A 27,466-nucleotide genomic window follows, 5' to 3' on the forward strand; every position below is an offset into this window, starting at 1 on the left:
TTACATCCCCACATTAACGGCTCTCCAGATGTAGCAAGGGAGAATGGGAGTGAAAGTCAAAAATAATAGGCTGTCAACCGACAGGGTGTTTATTCAACGGCATGGCCGGGGCTTGTATTTGGCCGATTTGGGATGGCAGAATGCGTCGAATGAAGGCAAGAATGACATGTGATGCTGACGTGAGTCCAATCGGAAGGATGGATGGTTATGGTTTCACCCGGTCCGTTTATCTGTCTGTCTGTCCGGACACGGAGCTCTTGGGGAGAGCCAGAAGGGGTTGGGGTGACCAAGATGAATGTGGACAATATATTAATTGTTCATATTAATCTATTAATCTCTGTATATTAATCTGTAAAAATATATTAATCTCTGTGTGTGTGTGTCCGTATTTGTCTGGCTTTCTGGCTGTCTATGGAGTCATGTCTCTGAACACTGATTTTGAGGGAGTTGCAGGCGTGATGGAGTTGCAGGTGCGGACCAAAGCGGTGTCCGCGGTATCTACTGGGGGTCGAATGTCACTCCCTCAGTGTCTGCGAACTTGTCGTTCGGCAGTGTCGAAAGACAGGTTCGATTGTCGGTCTGTCTGCTTGATTTTCGGGTCTCACTGAGTATATGGTATATACTCTGAGTATATGGTCGTTTTCGGTTTTGTGCTTTAATGAGGGTTGATTTGACTTCCCTGAAAGGGGGACAATAAATATTTGGTGTTAGCTGTTGTCATTTCGGATGTTTGCAGTTGTAATGTGGAGCCAGTCTGTCTGTCCAACTGGGTGTGTCTGACTGCGTCTGCAGATATGGATCAAGGAGGAGCAGTTTCTGCGGCGTTTGTTATGGTGTTGAATGTCTTTCACTGTGTCTGCTGACGTGTCGTGTGACTATGGGGACTATGATAGTGTGTCCTGGCGGGAAGAATCGTGGCAGCCTACAGATTTGAATGGAATGGCCTCTGTGAGACCATCCTGTTAGTACGTTGGGGGTTCGTCTGTCTGTCTGTCTGTGAATGGAAATTGAACTGGACTTCGACAGAAGGCAGGTGGGTGGTCACCTGCTGTAAATTGTGGTGGAACATTTGTGACGTTCCCTAATACGAGGGGACGAATTGGTTTGTAAATGTGTTGTGCAGGTACTTTCTCTGTAGGTAGCCAAATTCTATTGTTGTCAAGTCTCATGTAACCTTGGTTAACGTATATCTACGGACAAGAGCTGCACTTTATTTTAGTAAGTGACTGGGAAAGTTTGTTTTAAAAGGTGCCAGCGGAGTTGTTTAGAGTTATGGAGGTCACAACTCGCTGGAACCTCTCTGTTTATGTTTGGCTGACTTACATTGACTAGTATATGGGAAAAAGGGGACTGAAAATGCTTTGATTTTTTCGTGGATTGCCCATTGGGTATGCTTAGGATTTAATAGAGTGGTGGAGTTCTGTGGAATATGATGACGTTGTCTTGTGGACACTTTGTGAGTGACTAGACACGTGCCTGGAAGGGGAAATTGTATTCATAACTCATGTGGGTTGTGTCTGAAGAAAAGGTTTAAAGTAAGTGTGAAGAAGGTCATGGAAAGTGCGAAGATGTTAAAGGAAAGTCGAATTAGATGGATCATTTGTCAATGACAAGTGACTTTGCAAGGTTTGCTAAGAAAGGGAGGGGAAAAGATTATAAAAGTTGATGGAAAAGACGGGAAATAAAGAAAAGTGGTTAGTTATGGACTGTTGTTTTGTGATAAGAAGGTGATTGGGGGCTGGTGAAGATTGGATCACGGCTCTGCAGACCAGGTGAACAGAACTCCACCAGGAGTGGGTATATGGGAATCACACCAATTAAATTATTGCTCAAAGGGAGGTGATAGAGCAAAATAAAAAAGATTGTCATGTGGACCGCAAGGCTAACCCCGCTCTTGCAGGGAAATGGTTTTGGGAGGCTAGTTATTTTTCAGATAATTTTTCCAGTGGGTTTATACTGATGTGAAATTCGCGTATCTAGAAAGGAAGGGAAAAAATTGTCCAGGTATTGATAGGATAACAGTGAAATTTTGAAGTGAAGTGAAGGATAACAGTGAAGAGTTAGTGTGTTCGTTGCGATTTTTGGGAATGGCAGGGTACTGTCGTACATGGATGATGGACCGACTGCGGAAAACGCCAGTAAGGCGTCGATACAATGTTGAACACCGAACGGTCCAGGTGTTGGACAACAATGAAGGGTTCATAATTAATTTGGCACCTCAAGACAGACGTTCCGACATCCGCACCTACAGAGTTCGATGTAATACAATTACAAGCCGCGGCCTCAAACGTAGAACAGCAAAAATTGGATTAAATTGGGAGCTCAACGCCCCGCAGAAGGACAAATGTGGACGATTAATGACAAACCCGTGGCACCGCGAGCTTTATTGCCATGGTTGGCACGCATGGCGCATCCAAATGGCCATGTGTGCCATAGGGGGGTGAGGTGATGAGGCAGGTCACTTCCACCTGGGCAGCACCAGGCCTTTCGACTGTGGTTACCATGGTCTGTCGCTCGTGCGCTATATGTCATCGGTATCAGCGCCAGTGGATATGGCAGCCCTTGAATTACCTATCATGGATGACATGTTTTTAAAGTTTTGCATAGGTCTATCCCATGTGGCACGCAGCATACATGAACGCGTTCGGGAGGCCCTGCCGGAGCCAACAAGCAAGCCTACCCACACCGTCGAGGCAGGAGATTACGTGCTGGTGAAGCATTTCACCCGTAAGACTGCGCTCGAACCAAGATGGACGGGGCCATACCAAGTTCTTCTGATCACACCAACAGCGGTGTTTTGTGAGGGCAAGTCGTCCTGGGTACATGCCACACATTGTAAGTTGGCCATACCCACAAACACAGACACCTCAAACGCACCACCACAGATCGAGGATGCTGCACCACCGCCTGTTAGGGGTGGCAATCACATTTAGTTTAATATACCGCTTCAGGCTAAAACAGGTGTCTGCAACAGGTGCATGGGATGCTAAAAGAGGACATTGGATTGACTTTAAATTGAAATGAAAATTGAAAGGGTGGATTAGGAAAATGAGTTTGTTCAAATAATCGTGGCATCTGTGGGATGCAACAATTTTGTGCCAGAATAGTGTAGGGGAGCCGTCATCTGGGAAGCGTCGTTAAATGGCAGTAGGTTTAGACAGGTATTGAAAGGGTTCGTGCAATGTCATTTTGGGGCTTATGGCTCGCCATTGTCTGTCTGCCAGTTATGGTGGGCAGAGGGAGAGAAAAGGGAGGCCCCCTTGTAATAACCATAGATGACCAAGCCCAGCATAACGTAACCAAGCTAACCATATCTTGGGGGACACCAAGCGCCACCCGCGTTGAGATCAGTAAATGCATGGCCTCGGCCCTTATCCCACCCCATGGAGTAATGTTTATTTGCGGAAATAAAGCATATCCATACCTACCCGAACAGTGGGGAGGGACTTGTTATCTGGGATCCATTTTTCCCAAGGTAAATTTGGTAAATCATGTATTATTAGATGTAGGGAAGATGATTAAAAGGAAGGTATTTTCGGAAATTAGTGAAAGTAAATATGGCATTTGAATTTCCAGACACGACACAGGAAATGCGGCTATGAATAAGCCAACCATCTGAGAGATAAGGTAACTAAATGCCAATTAGTGGGACGGGGGGCTAGGAATTGATCATGGTGTGTGTAAGAAAGTATTTTTCAGGATGGACGATGAAGAAATCGCCGTTGGAAAACCATGATCTTGACCACAGAGGCCGTCGATCTGAATGGGTCCTTCAACAAGGCAGATGTGACCAGCGCTTCAGAATTTTGTATTGATTTTTGTGATGACTGTGAAAATCCCTTGTGGGAACTGGCTACTGGCTGATGCCTGCATCGATGTTTGAGATGATTGTAATACTTGTGTTGAAAATCCCTTGCGTGTACTGGCTAACGCCTCTTATGTATTATGAATGATTGGCAAATAGATAGTCTCGCATTAGTAATGGAACGAATTGGAAACGAAACCTGAATCGCAGAACTACAATTGGAAAACGAATTAATGCATATGCAAACGATGGTGATGCAGAATCAAGTGGTTTTGGATATGTTGTTGGCAGAAAAGGAAGGAGTATATGGGGTGATCGATGAACCTATTTGATGCTTGGGATTCTGATAATGATTATGATTTTAGTTGGGATGATTATATCTGTGATTTAGAAAGTGTACGTTCTTTTAAAAATTATTTACACCACCCAGCAAATCACATTCACAGGGCTTGATGGCATTTAACGTCGATTGTTTGCCCTGATTCGCGAGGACCTCACCTGCATAAAGAGGGCCCTTAATCTGGCTGGCAACCGGGTCGCACCTACGCTGCAGCGAGGGTGGATTCGGAATCTGGCGGGCGGCAGCAATCTCTTAAACCAGGCGCCGTCGTCGCGAATTATGGCTAACAATTCATACGTTGAATGTTAGACGACCAGTTAGGGCCGGTATCTCTCTTTGAGCATACGTGACGCTATGTCGTGCCTGGCATGTAACTAATTGATGAATTTGGTGTCTTTCCAAGGAGGTGTCTTGTAAAGACAAAGGAAGGAACTGTCAGCCATTAGGGTTTTAGCCCCATGACTCAATTGATCATAACATCTGAAATTATATATCGTGCTTCTGAAAACTGATTTGAACTCAACTGCAGACAGAGGTGAGTGGACAAAATGTGGTTTCGAGGCTCAACGTGCAGGGTGGGTCCTTAGCCTAGTAAATTAGTCCTTGAATGAATGTGCCAAACAGTAGATAAAATGCTCTCGACCCACGTACAGGAAAAAGATGTCATCCAAACGCCTCCTTCACAAAGGGAATAATTAATTATATATCTTCATAGTGTTTAGTATGTCTCCTAAACCAAGGACGTATCCAATCTTCATCTACCATTTAGCCTAGTGTATAAGAATATTTACTTCGGCCTGCGCTCGGGTCTGATATGTTTAGATAGATAGCCAAAAAAAGCGTAGCCTATCATTATGCTTACATCTTGTTGTCTAAATTTGACCTTCTATAGGACGGGACAATGGGAGGTGTTGTCCTTATTGCCCAGTAGTGCTATGTCTTTAGCGCAGATTCTTGTCTAATATTTTGCTATAAATGAAATGCCTTTCCACTTATTTTTCAGCGAGTATCTTGAGGAATTGTCCGCTGCGTGTAGGCGGTACATTCTCGAGCCTCGCTCCACACGTGTGTGTATAATCGATTTTATTAAACATTGTTGTTCTTCTTCCTCTGATTCTTCTTCTTCTTCCTTCCCTTGAGGTCTTCGACCGAGATACATATATATATATATATCTATACACATACATATATATATATATATCAACACACAATCGTGGCCAAAAATATTAGCACCCTTGCACTTTTTACTTTTTTCAAATAGCTCACAATTTTCTCTAAAAATAAGTTGAAATTGAGAAAAGTATTTGGTCTCCACAATTCTTTATTTCACTGTTAATATTACAGAACCTTTGTTTTTGATTCAGAACTTAATATATCCTGTTAAATCAGAAAATAAAAAGAAATGGCATTGACAAAAGTATTGACACCCCAGACTTAATATTTGGTATCTGCTGCAATATTTGGTTTGGCCTTTGGACAAAATAAATGCAGTCAAGCGCTTCCTATAGCCATGAATGAGCTTCCTCCACCTCTCTACTGGCAGTTTGGCCCACTCTTCTTGTGCAAACTGCTCCATTTCTCCCAGATTTGAAGGGTGCCTTCTCCCAACTGCTGTTTTCAGATCTCCCCACAGGTGTTCAATGGGATTTAGATCTGGACTCATTGCTGGCCACTTCAGAACAGTCCAGCGTTTTCTCCTGAACCATTCCTGGGTGTTTTTTGAGGTGTATTTGGTGTCATTTTCCTGCTGCAAGACCCATGACCTTCAACGGAGACCCAGCTTTCTGACACTGGGTTTAACATTGCACTCCAAAATGTCTTGGTAATCTCGTTATTTCATGTTGCCATGTACACATTCAAGGTACCCAGTGCCAGAGGCAGCACAGCAATCCCAAAACATCACTGAACCTCCTCATTGTTTAACTGAAGGGAAGGTGTTCTTTTCTTTGAAGGCTTCATTTTGTTTTCTGTAAACATAGAGATGATGTGCTTTACCAAAAAGCTCTAATTTGGTCTCATCTGTCCACAGGACATTCTCCCAGAAGGATTTTGGCTTGTCCAGGTGTGTTTCGGAAAAACTCCATTCGGGCTTTCTCAGCATTGGGGTCCTCTTGGGTCTCCTACCATAGAATCCTCTTTCATCGCATTGACAACGGTTGGTGAGAATTGAAACTGTCGTACCTTGTGTCTGAAGGTCAGCTTGAATCTGTTTGGCAGTTGATTGAGGTGCTTTCTCCACCATTCGAACAATCCTTCACTGCAATCTTCAATCAAGTTTTCTCTTGCGGCCACATCCAGAGAGGTTGGCTACAGTGCCATGGGCCTTAAACTTCCTGATAACATTGCGTATGGTGGACACAGGAACATCAAGGTCTCTGGAGATGGACTTGTAGCCTTGAGATTTTCCATGCTTTGCTACAACCTTGTGCCTGTCCTCTTAAGACAATTCTCTGGTTTTCTTTCTTTTCTCCATGCTCAATGTGGTACACACGGTGACACAAAACAGCAAAATGACTCCTTTTCTCCATTAAAACTGGTTGAAAGAGTGATTTTTATATTTCAGGCACCTGCACCTCACCACAGGTGAGTTCAATTCCAAAGTAAAGGAGAATCACCTGCTTAAAATCTAACAACTTCTAGAAGGTGCCAATAATATTGTCTGGGACATTTTAGGATGTCTGTGTGGAATAAACGAAGATTTAGTGATATTTTCAGCGTTTTTTGTTTTGTTTCACTGCAAACCAAAGAAATACATGTGTGGATACCTATATTTTTTGTATTTTTTTTACATTTTTCTTTACTTCTTTTTACATTTTTTTTTACATTTGTATCACTTTTTACAGTGATTTTTTTTTTTACATTTTGCAATACATTTTTTTAAATTTTAACAATTTTCTGGAAGAAATGGTGCATTATTTGAAAAAAGTGCAAGGGTGCCAATATTTCTGGCCACAACTGTACATACATATGCACCCATAAAAAAAAAAAAAAAAAATTAAGATTAAGCACCCATAGATTAAGCATATTCAAAAACACTAGGCCGCATATGTTATGTGGGAGTACAGCGAGTAAAATATATTTTAACAAGACGTGTGACTGCTCAACTGTGAATGGTCAAACATGCCACAACATAAATAGTCAGCATGATTCCTCAAAGATCCAAGTGAAAAATACCATGTCGTGAAATAGGACACGTAGCGACGAATAATTATGAACACAAAGTTTTAAAAAAGGACAAGAGCGTGAAATAAAAGTGCTCAGTCATGCTAAAAAAAAAAACATAGCAGTGCTGCAAGTCAGACAACATGTCTCAGTTTTCTCAACATGACTAGATAGCCGTAGCTGCCAGATTGTTACCGTCAAGATAACTGCTGCCCAGTGCCCATGCAAGAACATTTTATGTGTATGTTGTTCAAATTACATCCATGCACTCCAACCAGTTCTGTGAAAATATGAAAGCTAAATGAATGAAAAAATACTCACCAGACGATACCCTGTGCACCGGATCCGATCGGCTTAAGGTTTTGATAGCGACGGAGGACGTTGAAGGTAGAATCTCCGACCTCTACGCTGTAAAGCTGGCTGCTTTTGCTCATGTTGCGTCCACCCCGTCTTGTGGTGTCAACTGATTTGCGCGGCAATCTCTCAAATAAAGGAAGACGGAGAGGCAAACAATAAGCATATGGCCACCCTAAATTTTCTAACTCTACTATGATATAGCAACAATGCTGGCAAGATTGTCTAGATGTGTGTGCACTCAGATCTGAGCTATCTCACATAGGTTTGAATCCCGGCCCAACTACAAACTGTCACCCTTGTGCTTTACGGATGACAGGGCGTTGCATCATAAAGCCTACACTATGTCGGATGGATGTTAAGCCGGGTGTACCATGTGGTAGTATTGGTTGATGCAAGTTAAAGATCCCACGGTGTCCTTTGCAAATAGGTGAGTTATTGCTAGCAATGTGAACAAATTAGAAATTGCTGCACACTCATTGAGTACCCTGCATCAGAGTGGTGACCCATCTGGGATTGTAACCCTTAAAAATAAAAATAAAAACATCCAGTTCAGCAGAACTAACACACTGTCTAGACTCTAGAGCATGAAAACAAGCTCGAGATTAACTTATAAAGGAGAAAGATGAGAAAACACATTAAGCACAAGTGCACGGCGAAAGTCCAAATGACAATTATTCGCAATGAAGACATTGCCCACACGGAATGGGTGTTAGGTGTTGTTAGTAACACCAGCAGCAACATGCCCACTTCATACAAAAGTCTGAGACTTGACGATGTTACAGAAACTTCATGCAGAGCGCAGACGCTGCACACAATCGCGTGCATCACTAGGTCACGGTATTAAGATTTCCCTTTTAAAGCACCTCATTGTACCCGCCTTAACAACATTCAAGATTTCTGGGAGAAAATAAAATAATACAACAGTTCATTGCAGATGCTACATAACGAGATAAGTCTGACTACATTCGCAACCAACAAGCAAACATGAGAATAGCTGTTTGTTTTTTTTTTTTTTTTTTTTTTTTTTTTTTTTTGTATACAAGATCGAGGCTCGTGAAAGAGCGAACATTAATCACACAGAAAGACAAACCGACACATAAAACATATAACATCGGGAGCGGTAGACAAGATGGGGAGAGAGGGGGAAGGACACAAACACAACATTTGAGAGCAGGGACCGAGAGACATGGAGACATCGAGAGATCTGAGAGAGGGCGAGGGCTTTGGGGGGGGGGGGGCATGGGAAGGGGGCGGTGGGAGAGGTATAAAACATATGGACACTGCCAGGACTTCCAGGAAAGAAGTTGGAATTTCAAACAAGGTGGATCTGGGGTGAATTAGCGGGGGTAGAAAAGATCAAGGTTTTGGATGGGGGAAGATAAGAGATGGTGGTGAACAGCTGTTTTAAAGACCTGGAGGGAGGAGTGGGATTGAAGGGAGTGAGGGAGTTTGTTCCAGAGGCGGGAGAAAAGAGGAATGAAAGAGTGAAGGTGAGCAGAGAGCCGAGATTTCGGCAGTTTAACCATCAGAGGGTTGCTGGCAGATCTTGTGCGACCTGTAGGAATATTTGGGGGACAGAGCACAGAGAGAGCTGGGGGTGCAAGGCCGGAGAGGAGTCGGTAGAAGACAGAAAGACCACCTACCTGCCTGCGGTGAGTGAGTGAAAGGCCCTCAGAGATAGCTTCATCGCGGGAGATTCCAATAATTCTGAAAGCTTTGGTTTCAACAGCGTGAAGCCGAGCTAGGTGTGAGGCAGGAGCACCGGCCCATAGGGGAGAACAGTATTCCATTGAGCTGCGGATGAAAGCCTTGTATGTGGTGAGGAGCTCAGGTGTGCCGAGGAAGGACTTCGCACGACGGAGGATGCCCAGTCGGCGACTGGCTTTGGAGGCCAGCTTGGAAATGTGGTTTTCCCAAGAAAGATCATGGCAGATAGTGAGACCCAAAATATTGAGCGACAGAACTTCTTGGAGAGGATTGTTGAGAAAGTAGATGGGAGGGTTGTCCAGTCGATCTTTTCGGAGAGACATAGTAAGAGTGTGAGATTTGTCAGGATTGAAAGACATGTTCCACTTGTTTGACCAGTCTGTGATTTTGTCCAGTTTGTTCATAATCATATCACCATCCAAAAAGGTTTCTCAAAATGCTCACCATAGCAAAGCCTGGGTGTTGAGATGGAATAGCTTTGTGTAAATAGTGAAAAGTTTGAGAAACATTTCAGATAAAAGAATTGAGAAATTGAATTTTCATCTCCTGAACCAACCAACAACAACATGCATTTTAAGGCCATTTTCCCTGCTAGAGCGGGGGTTAGATTTACAGTCCCCATGACAATATTCTCCATTTTGCCCTATTTTCTGCATCTCTCGTTGTTAACCCCCTTGCCCGCATTTCTTCTTCCACCATCTTTAGCGAAGTCTTTCTCGGTCTTCCCCGTCCTCTACTTCCTTCTATATTCATTTCCATCACTCTTCTCAACCAGTCACTTTCATCCTTACTCAACACATGACCAAACCATCTCAACCTGTTCCTCTTCACAGCATCAATCACAGGCTCTATTCCCATCATCTTTCGCAATTCATCATTTGTCTTCCTCTCTCTCAACGACACTCCGCACATCCACCGAACCATTCGCATTTCCACCCTTTCCAGCCTTCGTTGCTGCTCTACATTCATGACCCATGTCTCGCTCCCATAAATCATAACACTTCTCACACATGCAGCATACACCTTTCCCTTCAGCTTCAACGACACTCCCCTCCTCATCAGCATGCCACTCAGTTCCCGAAGCTTCTTCCATGCACATCTCACTCCAGCAACCGTTGCCGAGTCTGATCCACCTTCTCCATTCAGCATGTCTCCGAGGTAGCAAAATGTTTTCACACCTTCCAGCTTCACGCCGTCTCCAAGATCCAACTCAACATTTCCTCCATCTGCAGCTCCCTCTGTGCACACCTTACATTTGAATGTAGCTGCCACACTGGTTAATGACCCTCTCAGACCACTACATTTTTGATGAACCCACTCAGCGCACATTGTACATTGAATGGAGTTCACTCCGACACCCTTCCTGCACACAGCACATGGCCACTTCCCAGTTCTTTCCACCTCACCACATGCTTTCCCACTTGCCATCACCTTCGTCTTTCCTATATTCACCTTCAGACCTTCTGTCTCCATACATTCCTTCCACTTGTTCATCTTTTCCTTCAGTCCATCCATACTTTCCACAATCAACACCAGATCATCTGCATACAACAACTCCCACGGTAAACCATCCTTTACGGTCTGAGCCAGCACCTCCATCACAGCTACAAATAGTAGTGGACTTAGTACCGACCCCTGATGCACTCCCACCTTCACCTCAAACTCACCACTGTTCCCGTCCTTCGTCCTTTCAGCTGTGCGCGCTCTTTAGTACATTGCCATCACAACTCTGATCAACCATTCCTCCCCTTCTAACTTCCTCAATGCCCAGGTCAATACTTCGCGTGGAACCCTATCGAATGCTTTCTCCAGAACAACAAACCCAAGAAACAACTTCTTCCTCTTCTCCATCTCCATGTACTTCTCCTGCAACTGCCTCACAATAAAGAGAGCGTCTGTCGTTCCTCTTCCTGGCATAAATCCAAACTGCATTTCGTCGATCTTCACCTTCTTCCTTATCCTCCTCTCCAACACCCTTTCCAATACCTTCATTCCATGCTCCAATAACTTTATTGCTCGGTACGAGCCACACTCCAGAGGGTCACCTTTCCCCTTGTATAGAGGGACGAGGGTACTCAGTTCCCAATCCACTGGAATGCGACCTTCTTTCACCACCAGATTACAGATCTCTGCCATTCTCTTCACAGCCCAACTTCCTGCTGCCTTCAACATATCTCCCACAACTCGCGTTGGCCCTCCCGCTTTTCTACTCTTCATTGCTTTTATCGCTTCCTCAATTTCCTTCTCAGTTATCTTCTCTGCCGGTCCTAAAACTGGGTTACTCTCTATGTTGCCATCCCATTCATTCTCTGTATTCAACAGCATTTCCATATATCTTTTCCATCTTCCTTTAATTCCATCTGGGTCCACAACGATTTGTCCCACTTCATCCTTCAAGCAACTCACCCCCATCACATCACACCTTTCTTTCGCTATCTGCTTTGCAATCCTGAATACCGCTCTCTGACCCTCTTCCGAATCCAAGCATTCTCCGAACATTTTCCAACATGTCTCCTGCGCCTTTGCTACCTCTTTCTTTGCAGCCTTCTTGGCTGTCTTATAACTTTCATGCTCTGCTTTTTCTGCTCCCGTACCCTTTGCCTTCTGCCACTCCTTGAACTTCTTCCTCTTCTCGCCAATCCTCTTTCCAACTTCATCATCCCACCACCATGTTTCCGAGTGCCTCGGTGGTCCTTTTGTCCATCCACATACCTCACCAACGGCTCCCAACAGACTATCTTTCATTGACATCCAACCACGTTCAAGCTCAACCACATCATCCTCTACCCTACTCAGCCTCTTTTAATGCCTCCCTTACTGTCACCTCTTTCAACCGCCACACCTTCATTCTCGGTTGGTACTTCACCCGCCGAGCTCTCCTCGCACCTTTCACCCTTATGTCGCAGACAACCAAGTGGTGCTGTGAAACAGCCTCCTCACCCGGGATCACCTTTGTGTCCCGGAGGTGCCCCCTATCTCGCCTACGCACCATCAGGTAGTCAACAGTTGTCGTCGACCCACCTGACGTGTATGTAACAAGCTTATTATCCCCTTTCTGGAACTGAGTATTACAAATCAACAAATCAGCTCCATCAGCAAACTCCAAAATCCTTTCACCTTCTCCATTTCTCACACCATATCTGTAACCCCCATGAACTCCCTCAAAACCATCCATACTTCTTCCCACATGCCCATTTAGGTCTCCTCCTACCACAACAACTTCCTCATCTTTCACGTTTTCCATCAGCTTCTCTATCGCACACCAGAACTTGTCCTTCTCTTCATCGCTCCGACCAACCCGCGGAGCATATCCCGAGATGACGTTCACCAAGAGCTTTCCAATCATCATTTTCACCATCATCAACCTATCACTCACTCTCGTCACACTCACCACACTGTCTCCAAACTCCTCAGAAAACAGGACACCAACACCATTCACACCCTCCAGGCACCCTTGCCACACAAACTTGTATTTCTGTCCCTGCCTACCCTTCACCATTCTCACACCACTTCCCTTCCATCTCATCTCTTGCACACAACATATGTCCACTCTTCTTCTGACCAATACTTCCACCACTTCTCCTGATCTCCCTGTCATTGTCCCTCCATTCCATGTCCCAAACCTCAGAAACCGATCTCCACTTCGGGCTGTGCCCTGCCCATATGTAGTTGTAATTGTCATGGTTCTCTTTTTGAGGCAATGTTTTTATGGCCGGATGCCCTTCCTGACGCCAACCCTCTTAGTCGCCTCTTACGACACGCAGGGATACGGTGTACCTATTTTAACCAGGGTACACACCGTAATCTCCTGAATCTAATCTCCTGAAATCCTGAATCGTAATCTCCTGAATCGTAATCGTAATCTCCTGAATCGTAATCGTAATCTCCTGAATCGTAATCGTAATCGTAATCTCCTGAATCTAAAGTAATCTCCTGAACCAACCATAAACACAATAATCGGATCGGATTGGTGCTTGCAGTATGGGTGCTGCATCCCAAATGGTGCCATCCCTTGGATGGACATTAAGCTGTGTGCCCTATTTGTTAGCATTAGCCGATGGAGCTTAAACATTGCACAGTATATTTCACGAAGAGTAAGTGAGGTATCGCCGGTACCCTGAACAAATCACTTCCAGTTGAACATCAGGAGTGGCCTTCCAGTTCTTGAAAGATTGGGGCCAAACATCCCCACAACTCTTCCATGAACATTTATTTTGTACATAAAAGATGAATGCAGTAAAGTAGCATATTTAGAAGTTGCAGTAGTTGCAGGTAACTTGAAATAAGTTTAAAAGGGCACCTGATTTAGGTTAACACAAAATGATAATCATGTTGTGCAAGAACACGAAAATATTAAAAATAGCACTAAAATTGACACAATCCCACAATGCATCTGCAAGACATTACTGCAATAACCCTGCCATTTTTATGCCTCCACCCCAAAGGTGGCCGGAGGCATTACGTTTTCGGGTTGTCCGTCCGTCTGTCCGCACGGGCTAAACCTCGTTTTTCTCAGCAACCACATGTCCAATTGAGATGAAACTTTCAGGGTAGGAGTGACACCGATGCACAATGTTTTTATCATAATTGTGACGTCATAGGTCACGTGGTATGGCAGCCATCTTGGAATAAACACAAATAATTAAAAAATTATTTCTCGGAAACCGCTGAATGGAAACATTTGAAACTTGGCACATTGTCAAGTACTCCCAATGGGGAACAAAGGCAAGATAATGATGACATCATAGGTGAAGTGGTATACCAGCCAAAAATGTTTTAATCGAATTCCTTATCCTAAAAATCTGAAATTGCATGCACATGATCTATGACCCATTTGTATTGAAATATTAAATTTATGACGTCATAGGTCACATGGTTTGGCAGCCATATTGGATTTAACCTAAAACCTTAAAAAAACATTCTCCCAAACCACCAAATCGATTGACTCAAAACTTTACATGCGTCATTGACTAGGTATGGCGATTAAAAGATGATCACAAAAACATCATTGGTCACATGGTGTGGCAGCCATATTGGATTGAAGGAAAATATTAAATAATTATATCTCTCAAACCGCTTACCCTATCGATGCAAAATTTCGATTTTGTAAATCTGATCTCACACCATTGTTGCATATAGTTTGAAAATGATGACATCCTAGGTCATGTGGTTTGGCAGCCATCTTGGATAGAAAAACAAATCTTATCCAATCAACACAAAACTTCACAAACGTGATCCCCTACCCATACAAATGCAGAGTGTACATTAGTTTAAGGTCATATGTCATGTGGTGTGGTAGCCATATTAGCTTTAAAGCCAATGTTTTAAAAAATCTCTTCTCTGAAACTGCTTCACCAATCGATGTGAAACCTGTCATGGCTGGTGAAAATGTGATACTTGAAAACAGTCGAAGGGATTTAAATCAAACTTGTTTATTTTTAGGACAGTGAGCGAGGGCATCTACCCGTTGTGGGACTTTGCGGAAGCATATTGGCGACACAGTCGCATTGCTCTAATTTATTTCTAATTTCTTGTTGTCCTTCTGCCTTCTATCTAATCTCATTCCTTTGTTTGCTTTCTTTCTTTCCTTATTCATCTTCACATTTTAACACCTCTTGTCCCTTTGCACCTTTGCTCAACTCAATAATCTGGGCCGACCGACCAGATCCATCAACACCCGTAAAGAAAACAAGAGAGAGAAGTTAAACATTTCAAAGTTCCAGCTGACAACAGTGTACAAAGTCTTCATCCAGAGTGTCATGGAACATGGCTCCCCACTGTGGACTGGTGCTGCTGCTTCCCTCCTGCAAAGCTTGAGATCCTGGCATTTATGTCTGCCCATATCATTGGAATCCGTCGAAAGAAGGCTTTTTTTTTTTTTTTTTTTTTTTTTTTTTTTTTTTTTTTTTTTTTTTTTTTTTTTTTTTTTTTTTTTTTTTTTTTTTTTTTTTGTATACAAGGTCGAGGCTCGTGAAAGAGCGAACATTAATCACACAGAAAGACAAACCGACAAATAAAACATATAACATAGGGAGCGGTAGACAAGATGGGGAGAGAGGGGGAAGGACACAAACACAACATTTGAGAGCAGGGACCGAGAGACATGGAGACATCGAGAGATCTGAGAGAGGGCGAGGGCTTGGGGGGGGGGGGGCGTGGGAAGGGGGCGGTGGGAGAGGTATAAAACATATGGACACTGCCAGGACTTCCAGGAAAGAAGTTGGAATTTCAAACAAGGTGGATCTGGGGTGAATTAGCGGGGGTAGAAAAGATCAAGGTTTTGGATGGGGGAAGATAAGAGATGGTGGTGAACAGCTGTTTTAAAGACCTGGAGGGAGGAGTGGGATTGAAGGGAGTGAGGGAGTTTGTTCCAGAGGCGGGAGAAAAGAGGAATGAAAGAGTGAAGGTGAGCAGAGAGCCGAGATTTCGGCAGTTTAACCATCAGAGGGTTGCTGGCAGATCTTGTGCGACCTGTAGGAATATTTGGGGGACAGAGCACAGAGAGAGCTGGGGGTGCAAGGCCGGAGAGGAGTCGGTAGAAGACAGAAAGACCACCTACCTGCCTGCGGTGAGTGAGTGAAAGGCCCTCAGAGATAGCTTCATCGCGGGAGATTCCAATAATTCTGAAAGCTTTGGTTTCAACAGCGTGAAGCCGAGCTAGGTGTGAGGCAGGAGCACCGGCCCATAGGGGAGAACAGTATTCCATTGAGCTGCGGATGAAAGCCTTGTATGTGGTGAGGAGCTCAGGTGTGCCGAGGAAGGACTTCGCACGACGGAGGATGCCCAGTCGGCGACTGGCTTTGGAGGCCAGCTTGGAAATGTGGTTTTCCCAAGAAAGATCATGGCAGATAGTGAGACCCAAAATCTTGAGCGACAGAACTTCTTGGAGAGGATTGTTGAGAAAGTAGATGGGAGGGTTGTCCAGTCGATCTTTTCGGAGAGACATAGTAAGAGTGTGAGATTTGTCAGGATTGAAAGACATGTTCCAAGGCTGTCTCTTGGGGGTCTGCGACCTTGCTCACCCACGAGGCAGGTTGCTGGCCTTGCAAAAGTTTTTTCTGGTCTTGCTCCTCCTTGTTTCTCACCTCTCCGCTGAGCCTCAAACCCTCCAGGTCCTACACATTCTGCCTGAAAACATTTCATCGTTACCGTCCATAAGTCAAAACTTCAAGCTCACCTCCATTCTTTCATAACCCTCTTGGCTCTCCCATAAAACTTCCTTCCCAAGTCAGTTGTCTTGAGCTACTCCTACAAGACAATCAAGTCTACTAGCTTTCAATCACTCCTTGTCTCTCCAATTTCTACCAAATGAGTTTGACTACACCCACTGACACTCTTCTCCCTTGTCCTGCATTTTCTCTCTTTGTGATGTGGTGTATGTTTGGTATTGCCCCACTGATTTCCCATTTCTCCCTGTCATGGTCTCCACTGGCCTCAATAACAAATAATAATAATAATAATAATTGGATTTATATAGCACCTTTTGCCGATGGATACAAGGACACCTTTAATATTTTTAGCCCGTCCCTGCACAGGACGGGTGATAGTAATTGGATTGGTATAGCACCTTTTGCCTATGGATACAAGGATACCTGGAATATATTTAGCCTGTCCCTGCTGTGGAAGAAAAATTAATTGCGTACGTAATTTGTGTAAATCGAGTGGATTTCCCGGAGCCTCGACCTTGTCGTTGCAAACACTTGAATTTTAATTGCAAACACGTAAGCTTCATAAATACATATATTAATCAGTGTTAACTGTATTCTATGAAAATCTGATCTAAACTATAGAACTGAATCTTGTAACAATAATGTGTAACCCTCTTATTTGAACTCTTGTAACCTTGTTTTCTCCAGGCTGGAGATTGAGACAAACCAGATGTTCTCCTCGTGCTAAGCATGTTGTTATCTTAAATGGGCAGTAAGCTCTGTTTATTTTGCAAGACAGCGAAATCTATGTTTATCATTATCTGACGCCCCTGGCCGAAAAGAACAGAGATAACGACCTGGAGGAGCTGCCTGTCATAGATGGATCCAACAAATGGCGAAATCACAAATGACTATGCTGAAATGTTATCTCTCCTCGCTGACCCTCTCCTGACCTCTCACGCTTTCATCTTCGACCATAAATAGCCGTCTAACAGAAAGTCAGAGAGGTTCTCAGTCCAGTTGCCTGTATTGAATGTAGCGTGTTGAGCCTGCGTGATGAATTTATTTTTGTCCGTGTATGTGTTACTTTGAATTGAAGCGAGTGTTTCGTAATGCCTTTTGTAAAAGTGAATTGAGAACTCCCACGTTATATTAAAATCAGCCGATTGTCTTCTGAAACAAGTTTGGACCTTAATTATTGAGTCAATGAGTCAATGAGTTTCATTCAAGGCTAAATTAATTAATTCTCCAACACTGCACAGGACAGAGTTTTACAATTGTGCGTGTGTGTATGTGTAAGCGTGTGTGTGTGTGCGTGCGTGCGTTGTTGGTTGTTATCTCCATATGCAGGTTTCAGAAGGTGGAACGGAGCCTTCCCAGGAATCGAAGTATCCACCTGCATGAGTGTGTGCACACACATGTGTAAGTGTGTGTGCATGAAAGCTGCTGTTGTTGGCTGCTATCTCCACACGTTGGTGGTTTCAAGCGATGGAACGGCAACCTACCAGATCTCAAAGTATCCACCTCTGTAAATCCCGACCAAACTCATGATGTGTGTGTGTGTGTGTGTGTGTGTGTGTGTGTGTGTGTGTGTGTGTGTGTGTGTGTGTGTGTGTGTGTGTGTGTGTGTGTGTGTGTGTGTGTGTGTGTGTGTGTGTGTGTGTGTGTGTCCAGGACATAAACTTTTTTTTTCAACTTTATTCCCATTTGAACTTTTGTCATCAAACAACCCAGCTGCGGGGTTTTTTCTCTCACCTTGGAGACGAGTTCCGGGAATGTGGTTGCTTGGGGAAAAACGCTATAACATGGGGACCTCTCCCCATAAATTTTATTTCTTGGCAGGGGGAGTGATTAAACATATTCAAGGCTTCATTGGAAAACACAGAGTGAAAACTAGAACGACACTCTTCCACGTCGCGGTCGACCGATATGCCTCTGTACATGTATGTATAATGATTTAATAATGTGGGCAAAGTTGATTTCAATCCCTTCAGCTGTTCTCATGTATCACATTTACCTGACATGACCTCTGACCTTTGATGCTGTCCTGAAATCAAATCAGTTCATCTTTGTATTATAATATATACTTCTACAGGCTTGGTCAAAATCCCATCACTGGTTCATAACTTCATACTTTTACCTTTCACTTGAACTTTCACCTTTTGATCTACAATCTAATCCATTTATCTTTACATCATTATAAATACTTGTACCAAGTTTAACATGGTTCCCTTCAGCCGTTCTTAAGTTATTGTGGGAACGAAAACCTATTACAGACTGTGACCTTTGATCAAATGATTGCATAATCTATAAAAATGCAATGGCAGTGTGTGTGTGCGTATGCATATGAATGCGTCTCCTCCATAACTCCAAAACCATGAAACCAAGTGGCCCCAAACTCTACGAGCATACTTCTCGACCTCCATGGGTGTGCATGAATGAAACCTGGGTGTTTGGGTATGTTAAAAACACCCTTCTTGAGGATGATTAACAGGGTGCTCATAAAAAAAACCAAAATAAGCCTCACCAAAAAGGCGATCCGCCATCTTGGTCAGCCCTCTGCGACATCACTGGGTTCTTAAGCTGCCATTTTGTTTCGGCCAATTGAAACGCGCCTTGACTGGAAAACTATCTACTCTCACGGACTAATTAAAGCATATAATTAAAATCTGGATTTGGATTTGAGGATCGGATCCTATACACTTTGGTATTGAAATTTGGAGTGAAATCTGAAAAATTTAACACGAGCGATTCTTATAACCAAGTGTATTTATGTAAGCAAGGCTGTTCTCCTCCTTCTGAGCTGTCATCTTAATTCACACCTCCATAGGATGGGGTGTTTTTTCAAGTTGCAAACTGCTTCAATTTTATTCACACTTGTCATAATTTCATTATTGTGATTGTAAACAAAGAATATAGAAAACAGCATTAACAAAGCATTAGCGCTTACTCTTCTTCAAAGCATGACAGAGAAACCCAGCTACTCATGAGATTACCAAAACATCAACATTTAAAAAAAAGATAAAAATTTTTATTACACTGCATTCTTGGCAACATACACTGCCCAGATATTCTTCAAACTCAACGAGAAACCTTTTATTCAAACCCGGAAAGCATTACAGAGAAACTCAGTGATAGATTGCTTAAACCCTTAAGGCTCCTTCGTTCACCGCTGTTATGTCTCGGCGTATGGCGTATATAGAGCCTCACGACTTTGGAAACGCCATAAAATTAAAAGGAAGACAATGAAGAACCCCACTCCATATTTAGTAAAGTGGTGGGCGGTATTTTGAGAGAGACCTACAGTGCCAGCCCCATGGAGTTCGCACACGTCAGCTTAACAATGCATACGTGGCAAGTTGAAGGTGACGGAAAATGGGTGGGTAGGAATTAAAAGCAGGTTTTTTTATATGTCCCTCCCCCGCCCCTCTCCGTCTCTCCACCGCCACCCCTCTCTGCCTTGCCGCCACCCCTCTCTGCATCTCCGCCGCCCCTCTCTGCATCTCCGCCGCCCCTCTCTGCATCTCCGCCGCCCCTCTCCCGCTCATCTCTGTCCCTATCTGCCCCCTCCCCACTCCTCTCTGCCACTCCGCTGCCCCTCTCTGCCACTCCGCCACCCCTCTCTGCCTCCCCCCCGCCCCTCTCTGCCTCCCCGCCGCCCCTCTCTTCCTCCCCCCCGCCCCTCTCTGCCTCTGCAACACCGCCGCTCCTCTGTCTCTCCTCCCCCACCCCTCTGCCCCTCCCCCCCGCCCCCCTCTGCCCCTCCCCCGCCCCTCTCTGCCTCTCCCCCGCCCCTCTCTGCCTCTCCCCCGCCCCTCTCTGCCTCTCCCCCGCCCCTCTCTGCCTCTCCCCCGCCCCTCTCTGCCTCTCCCCCGCCCCTCTCTGCCTCTCCCCCGCCCCTCTCTCCCGCCACTCTCTGCCTCTCCCCCGCCCCTCTAGGTCTCTCCCCCGCCCCTCTCGGTCTCTCCCCCGCCCCTCTTTGTTTCCTTGTGATGAAGACATGATGCATCAAGCCCCACCTTAACCGAGCTTGCAGGTTTCAGGAAGCATTGAAGTTCGTCTACTTTTGAAATCTGCTTCAAGTAACAGTTTATTTTAAGTTCAATTGTGGACGCTGAAGTAGAGGACTGGAGTTGTGAACGGCGTAGACCTACGCTACAAGTGCTGGTCAAGCACATTGCTTGCTACTCATTACGGCGTGACTGGCAACTTAACTGCATGCACATTTTTTGTACTCTGCTACTGCAATTTCTCTAAAAAAGGGGAAATATACTTGCGCAATGTGAAATTCGCATTTCTCTGTTGTAGCAAGACAACACAACAACAACAACATGCATTTTAAGGCCATTTTCCCTGCTAGAGCGGGGGTTAGCCTTGCGGTCCCCATGACAATCTTCTCCATTTTGCCCTATTTTCTGCATCTTTCCTTGCCCGCATTTCTTCTTCCACCATCTTTAGCCAAGTCTTTCTCGGTCTTCCCCGTCCTCGACTTCCTTCTACATTCATTTCCATCACTCTTCTCAACCAGTCACTTTCATCCTTCCGCAACACATGACCAAACCATCTCAACCTGTTCCTCTTCACAGCATCAATCACAGGCTCTATTCCCATCTTCTTTCGCAATTCATCATTTGTCTTCCTCTCTCTCAACGATACTCCACACATCCACCGAACCATTCGCATTTCCACCCTTTCCAGCCTTCGTTGCTGCTCTACATTCATTACCCATGTCTCGCTCCCATAAATCATAACACTTCTCACACATGCAGCATACACCTTTCCCTTCAGCTTCAACGACACTCCCCTCCTCATCAGCACGCCACTCAGTTCCCGAAACTTCTTCCATGCACATCTCACTCTTGCAACCATTGCCGAGTCTGATCCACCTTCTCCATTCAGCATGTCTCCGAGGTAGCAAAATGTTTTCACACTTTCCAGTTTCACGCAGTCTCCAAGATCCAACTCAACATTTCCTCCATCTGCAGCTCCCTCTGTGCACACCTTATATTTGAATGTAGCTGCCACACTGGTTAATGACCCTCTCAGACCACTACATTTTTGATGAACCCACTCAGCGCACATTGTACATTGAATGGAGTTCACTCCGACACCCTTCCTGCACACAGCACATGGCCACGTCCCAGTTCTTTCCACCTCACCACATGCTTTACCACTTGCCATCACCTTCGTCTTTCCTATATTCACCTTCAGACCTTTTGTCTCCATACATTCCTTCCACTTGTTCATCTTTTCCTTCAGTCCATCCATACTTTCCGCAATCAACACCAGATCATCTGCATACAACAACTCCCACGGTAAACCCTCCTTTACGTTCTGAGCCAGCACCTCCATCACAGCTACAAATAGTAGTGGACTTAGTACCGACCCCTGATGCACTCCCACCTTCACCTCAAACTCACCACTGTTCCCGTCCTTCGTCCTTACAGCTGTGCGCGCTCTTTTGTACATTGCCATCACTACTCTGATCAACCATTCCTCCACTCCCAACTTCCTCAATGCCCATGTCAATACTTAGCGTGGAACCCTATCGAATGCCTTCTCCAGATCAACAAACCCAAGAAACAACTTCTTCCTCTTCTCCATGTACTTCTCCTGCAACTGCCTCACAATAAAGAGCGTGTCTGTCGTTCCTCTTCCTGGCATAAATACAAACGGCATTTCGTCGATCTTCACCTTCTTCCTTATCCTCCTCTCCAACACCCTTTCCAATACCTTCATTCCATGCTCCAATAACTTTATCGCTCGGTACGAGCCACACTCCAGACGTCCAGAGGGTCACCTTTCCCCTTGTATAGAGGGACGAGGGTACTCAGTTCCCAATCCACTGGAATGCGGCCTTCTTTCACCACCAGATTACAGATCTCCGTCATTCTCTTCACACCACAATTTCCTGCTGCCTTCAACATATCTCCCACAACTCCCGTCGGCCCTCCCGCTTTTCTATTCTTCATTGCTTTTATAGCTTCCTCAACTTCCTTCTCAGTTATCTTCTCTGCCGGTCCTAAAACTGGGTTACTCTCTATGTTGCCATCCCATTCATTCTCTGTATTCAACAGCATTTCCATATATCTTTTCCATCTTCCTTTAATTCCATCTGGGTCCACAACGATTTGTCCCACATGAAAAACGATTTTCCATGAAAATCTCCACTTCAACAGTACTTAGATATCCAAGTTATTTTCGAGATGACAGCCTAACACAGGACTCGGCTCAGAAGGGCAACTCACCGGGTTTGCGTTTGGGAACTCGGTTTGGGTACAGCATGATGAGAGCCTGTTGTTTTTCAGGGGGGACATCAAGTTGGCTATATTGTCCAGTTGTACTCATAATTGTTCAAGATCCTGTGTTTTTTTTTGTTTTTTTTGTATGCAAGATCGAGGCTTGTGTAAGAGCTGACATTAATGACAAAAAAAAACAAAAGGACACATAAGACATAATAAAGAGAGCGGGAGACAAGACGGGGAGAGAGGGGGAAGCAAACGAGTACAACATTTGAGAGCAGGGACATCGAGAGATCTGTGGGAGTGAGAGGGCTTGGGGGGAGGAGGTGTGGGAAGGGAGGCGGGGGTGGGAGAGTTAAAAAAACACATGGACACTGCTAGGACTTCCAGGAAAGAAGTCGGTATTTCCGAAAAGTGGATCTGGGGTGAATTAACGGGGGTAGAAAACATCAAGGTTTTGGATGGGGGAAGATAAGAAATGGTGGTGAACAGCTGTTTTAAAGACCTGGGTCCTGGAGGGAGGAGTGGGATCGAAGAGAGTGAGGGTGTTTGTTCCAGAGGCCGGAGAAAAGAGGAATGAAAGAGTGAAGGTGAGCAGAGAGTCTTGATTTTGGCAGTTTCACCAGAAGAGGGTTGCTGGTAGATCTTGTGCGACCTGCAGGAGTATGTGGGGGACAGAGCACAGACAGGGCTTGAGGGGAGGCGGGGCTAAGCCAGAGAGGAGTCGGTAGAAGACAGAATGACCACCAATCTGCCTGCGGTGAGTGAGTGTGTGAGTGAGTGAAAGGCCCTCAGAGTTAGATTCATCGCGGGAGATTCCAATGATTCTGAAAACTTTGGTTTCAACAGCGTGAAGCTGCACTAGGTGTGAGGCATGAGCACCAGCCCAGAGGAGAGAGCAGTATTCCATTGGGCTGCAGATGGAAGCCTTGAATGTGGTGAGGAGCTCAGGTGTGCCAAGGAAGGACTGCACACGACGGAGGATGCCCAGTCGGCGACTGGCTTTGGAGGCCAGCTTGGAAATGTGGTTTTCCCAGGAAGATTATGGCAGATTGTGAGACCCAAGAGCTTGAGTGACAGAACTTCTTGGAGAGGATAATTGAGAAAGTAGATGGAAGGGTTGTCCAAACAGTCTTTTCGGAGAGACATAGTGAGTGTGAGATTTGTGAGGATTGAAAGATATGTTCCACTTGTTTGACCAGTCTGCGATTTTGCCCAGGTCTGTAGAGAGTGAGGAGGATGCAGACTGCCGATCTGAGAGATGAGGAATGGAGCGGCAGAGAATGGAGTCATCTGCAAAGAGATAGAGAGGATTTTCCAGAGAGTCGGAGAGATCATTGATGAAGACCAGAAAAAGCACAGGGCCCAGGACACTGCCTTGGGAAACTCCAGCCTGAACAGGCAGAGGAGATGAGAGAAATCCATTTAGGGCCATACGTTGACTACGACCAGAGAGGAAGTACGCAAACCATGCGTGGAGATTTCCATGGATACCATAGGAGGAGAGTTTGGTGAGCAGAGCGGGGTGCCAGACCGTATCAAAGGCACATGATATGTCAAGGGAGACAGCTGTAATTTCCTATTTGACATTGAGGACCTCCATCGATTGTGGAGGCAGCAGAAGCAGCATGTCCAGAGTAGAGTGAACTGGTCTGAATCTAAATTGATGATCAGAGATCAAGCCATTGGAGAAGAGGAAGGGTTTGATATCTGAAACAATGCTGGATTCCATGACTTTGCTGATAATTGGGAGCAGGCTGATTGGTCTGTAGTTGCAAGGATCTGTTTTTGCACATTTTTTGTGTAAAGCGGTAATGTTGGCTGATTTTCAAGCTAATGACAGATAACCTTGAGCAAAAGAGAGGGTGGAGAGAACAGAGAGAGGATGTCAAAGAGCGACAGAGCAGGATTTTAGGGCCCGTGGGCTGATGCCGTCTGGTCCAGTTGCAGAATTGACAATTCAGAGTCGCGGAGTGACAGAAACTTCTCCACCTTGTCAGGAGAGAAGGAGACAGAGTCCAGGAGCAGCTGCATTTGACTGGGTAAGGTGGGTACAGAGAGGGACGGGTTTGGGACACAAGATTTTGAGGCAAACACAGAGTTGAGGCATTCAGCTTTTTCACGTGCAGAGTCAGCTGTGTAGCCGTTTGAGTTAAGGGAGGGGATGGAGTGGGGGGACAAACACCAGAAACAGATTTGACAAGACCCCACCAGGATTTGGAAGAGGGAGACAGGTTTGAGAGTTCACTCTTGAGAGTAGAGAGATGTTGTTTCCTGGCTCTCCCAAGGGTAAACACACACTTGTTCCGGGCTTTGTGAAAGGAAATGATTACCTTCCGTTGGGTTTGCCTTCCAGGGGGTGAAGGCAAGTTGTTTCAGAGCAACTGCCTCACCACAAGATTCCGTGTACCATGGATGGGAGGAGGAAGGGTATGACAACTGAAGACGTGATGGGATAAATCTGTGCATGAGAGAGAACAGTTTACTTTGGAAGAATTCCCAGGAATGAGTTGATGTCAGAGGCAGTCGAGATGGGAGACCAGTCCAGATGATTTATGGCTGCTTGAAGACCGTGCCAGTCGGCCTGAGTGAAATGCCAGACTCGTCGACGCTGAGGAGGCTCTCTGAGAATGGCCAGAGAGATGTCCACTTTAACAAGCACATGATCAGATGAGCCGATTGGAGCAGAATAAGAGCAGCAGACATTTGCAGGGAAGTTTGTCATAACCAAGTCTAGAAGAGAAGATGCTCCATTGACTGACATCCTGGTCGGGAAATTGACAGATTGTGTGAGTTTTAGTGAGTCGCAGAAGTCCTTTGCTGAGGTGCCATGGCTGGTGAGAGAGGTACCCACACCCAGCCAGCTGGCATGATGACAGTTGAAATCACCACATACGAGGAAGAGAGCGTTGGTCATGTTATCAGATGTAGATGGAGTCATCACTGTTTGGTGGACGGTACAACACACATATGAACAAAAGGTGGGAGCAAAGGGGAAGCCGTAGCCAGAGGTACTCCTGTGGGTGAGGTGGAGAGAAGGCAGTGCAGGGAGAGTGAGGAAGAGAGTTTTTGATAAAGATAGCAACCCCACCTCGAGGACGAGGCTCAGTTCTGTCATACCTGAGGAGGGAGTAACCAGGGAGAGATATTAAGGACTCAGAGATATCTTGAAGGAGGAAAGTTTCTGTTAAGCAGATCAAGTCTGGTTTGTCAGAAGCAACCTGTATGGAGAGATCAGTCAGGTTTGAGCAAAGGCCCCGTTTGTTTGAGGTCCATATCATTAAAGAAGAGGAAGGGGGAGCATCGGATACAGGACAGGGGAGGGGAGGGGTAGGGTAAGATGAGGAAGAGGAGGAGGAGGAGGAGGTAGGGAGAGCTGTTGATAGTGTGTCAGAGATTTCAGAAGAGCTAGGAGAAAGGGAAGGATGAGGACGACAAAAGGTTTGATGGTGATTGGATGAGGAACAGTGAGGTGTTGTTTGAGGGGGGCAGAGCGAGGAAGAAGGTTGGAGGAGATGGAGGTAAGAGTTGGAAGGGAGTGGATGCAGGGAGGATGATTTGAGGAGGAGGGGTGAGAGTGGAGAATTTGAGAAAAAATTAGGGTGGGGAGATTTGAAGGGGAGGGAGGAGGGGGGAGTTTTGAAATGGAGGCGTGAGGGGGAATTTAGGAGGGGAGGGGCAAGGGGGGAGATTTGAAAGGGATGGGTGAGGGGGGAGTTTAGGAGGGGAGGGGTGAGTTTGTAATTTAGAAAGTGTTGGACGATTCATGGAAAACGAACATTTATTGCAAAATGAGTTTCTTGTGATTTCCAAGTCAGAGATCCGTTTGAAAACGTTGGAGGAGTGGTGGAATGCAGGTGAGTTTTGGGAATGTAGGAAGAAAGAACTGCAAGAGATTTAATTTTTATTTATGAAGAGATTTGGTGAGCAAATTGAAAACAACCTTTTAAAAAAGAAGAAGAAAAGTGTTATCATACACAACAGAACACAACACTTCAGGGGAAAGTTGAAACATTTTTAAACGAAACCATGAAAGCTATCTGGGGAAATTCCCTAAATGAGGGCATGAAGGTAATCCTAAGGGGGATTAAGGATTCCAGCAGAGGTTCAGAAAAGTTTTCCAGAACTAATAATATTTCAGATGGGAAATTAAAGCCACATTTTGTGTTTCAGAGTGAGAGCCAGTGCTTTTCCGTGATCGTGGAAAATGGATGGAATTCACGGAATCAGTGACTTTAAACGGAAATATGAATCTGACACAGAAAAAAAACGGCATGTAGTAATTTACACTAAAAAGTCAAGATTAGGTCCAATTACAAATAAAGTATTCGCTATATTGTCCGATTTTGTGTGCGATTCTACACAGACTCAATTCCCTCGGTGTAATTACAAAAAAAGTAGTAACTAAACAAACATGGCCTACTGCAGTTTGATGCCCAAAGGATACCGTCCATACCCGAAGTGTGAGCACAGCAAATGTTTCACTCAAATCAACCATAGCTGCTTCGGACAAGCAGTGATGTGAATCTCAATCTCAATTGCTGGCACTAAATACACCATTGAACGAGAACGGCACTTGGTAGAGCGCATAGCTCCGCCAGGCTGAACAGTTTACGTTCTGTACCCAACTGATGGGCCGGATCTGAAGCAAAATCTAACCAGCTTGTTCATGCGACCTACCCAACTCATCAATCAAATTTCCTGG

The 27,466-nt window shown here is 45.0% G+C and overlaps 1 protein-coding gene across 5 annotated transcripts in view; it reads right to left on the reverse strand.

Annotated features, from left to right (window-relative positions):
* The window catches only part of LOC137433040 (mitogen-activated protein kinase 8), an 83,026-nt gene that overhangs the window by 46,042 nt on the left and 9,518 nt on the right, over positions 1 to 27,466 (reverse strand). For all 5 annotated transcript variants that reach the window (XM_068125451.2, XM_068125450.2, XM_078783895.1 and 2 more), the window contains exon 3: positions 7,629 to 7,789. In XM_068125451.2, coding sequence (XP_067981552.2) covers positions 7,629 to 7,789 — 161 coding nt within the window. The remainder of the gene's footprint in view (positions 1 to 7,628; positions 7,790 to 27,466) is intronic.

This window comes from Myxine glutinosa, chromosome 8 (genome assembly GCF_964187855.1).
Source record: "Myxine glutinosa chromosome 8, kmMyxGlut1.1, whole genome shotgun sequence".
Taxonomy (NCBI): domain Eukaryota; kingdom Metazoa; phylum Chordata; class Myxini; order Myxiniformes; family Myxinidae; genus Myxine; species Myxine glutinosa.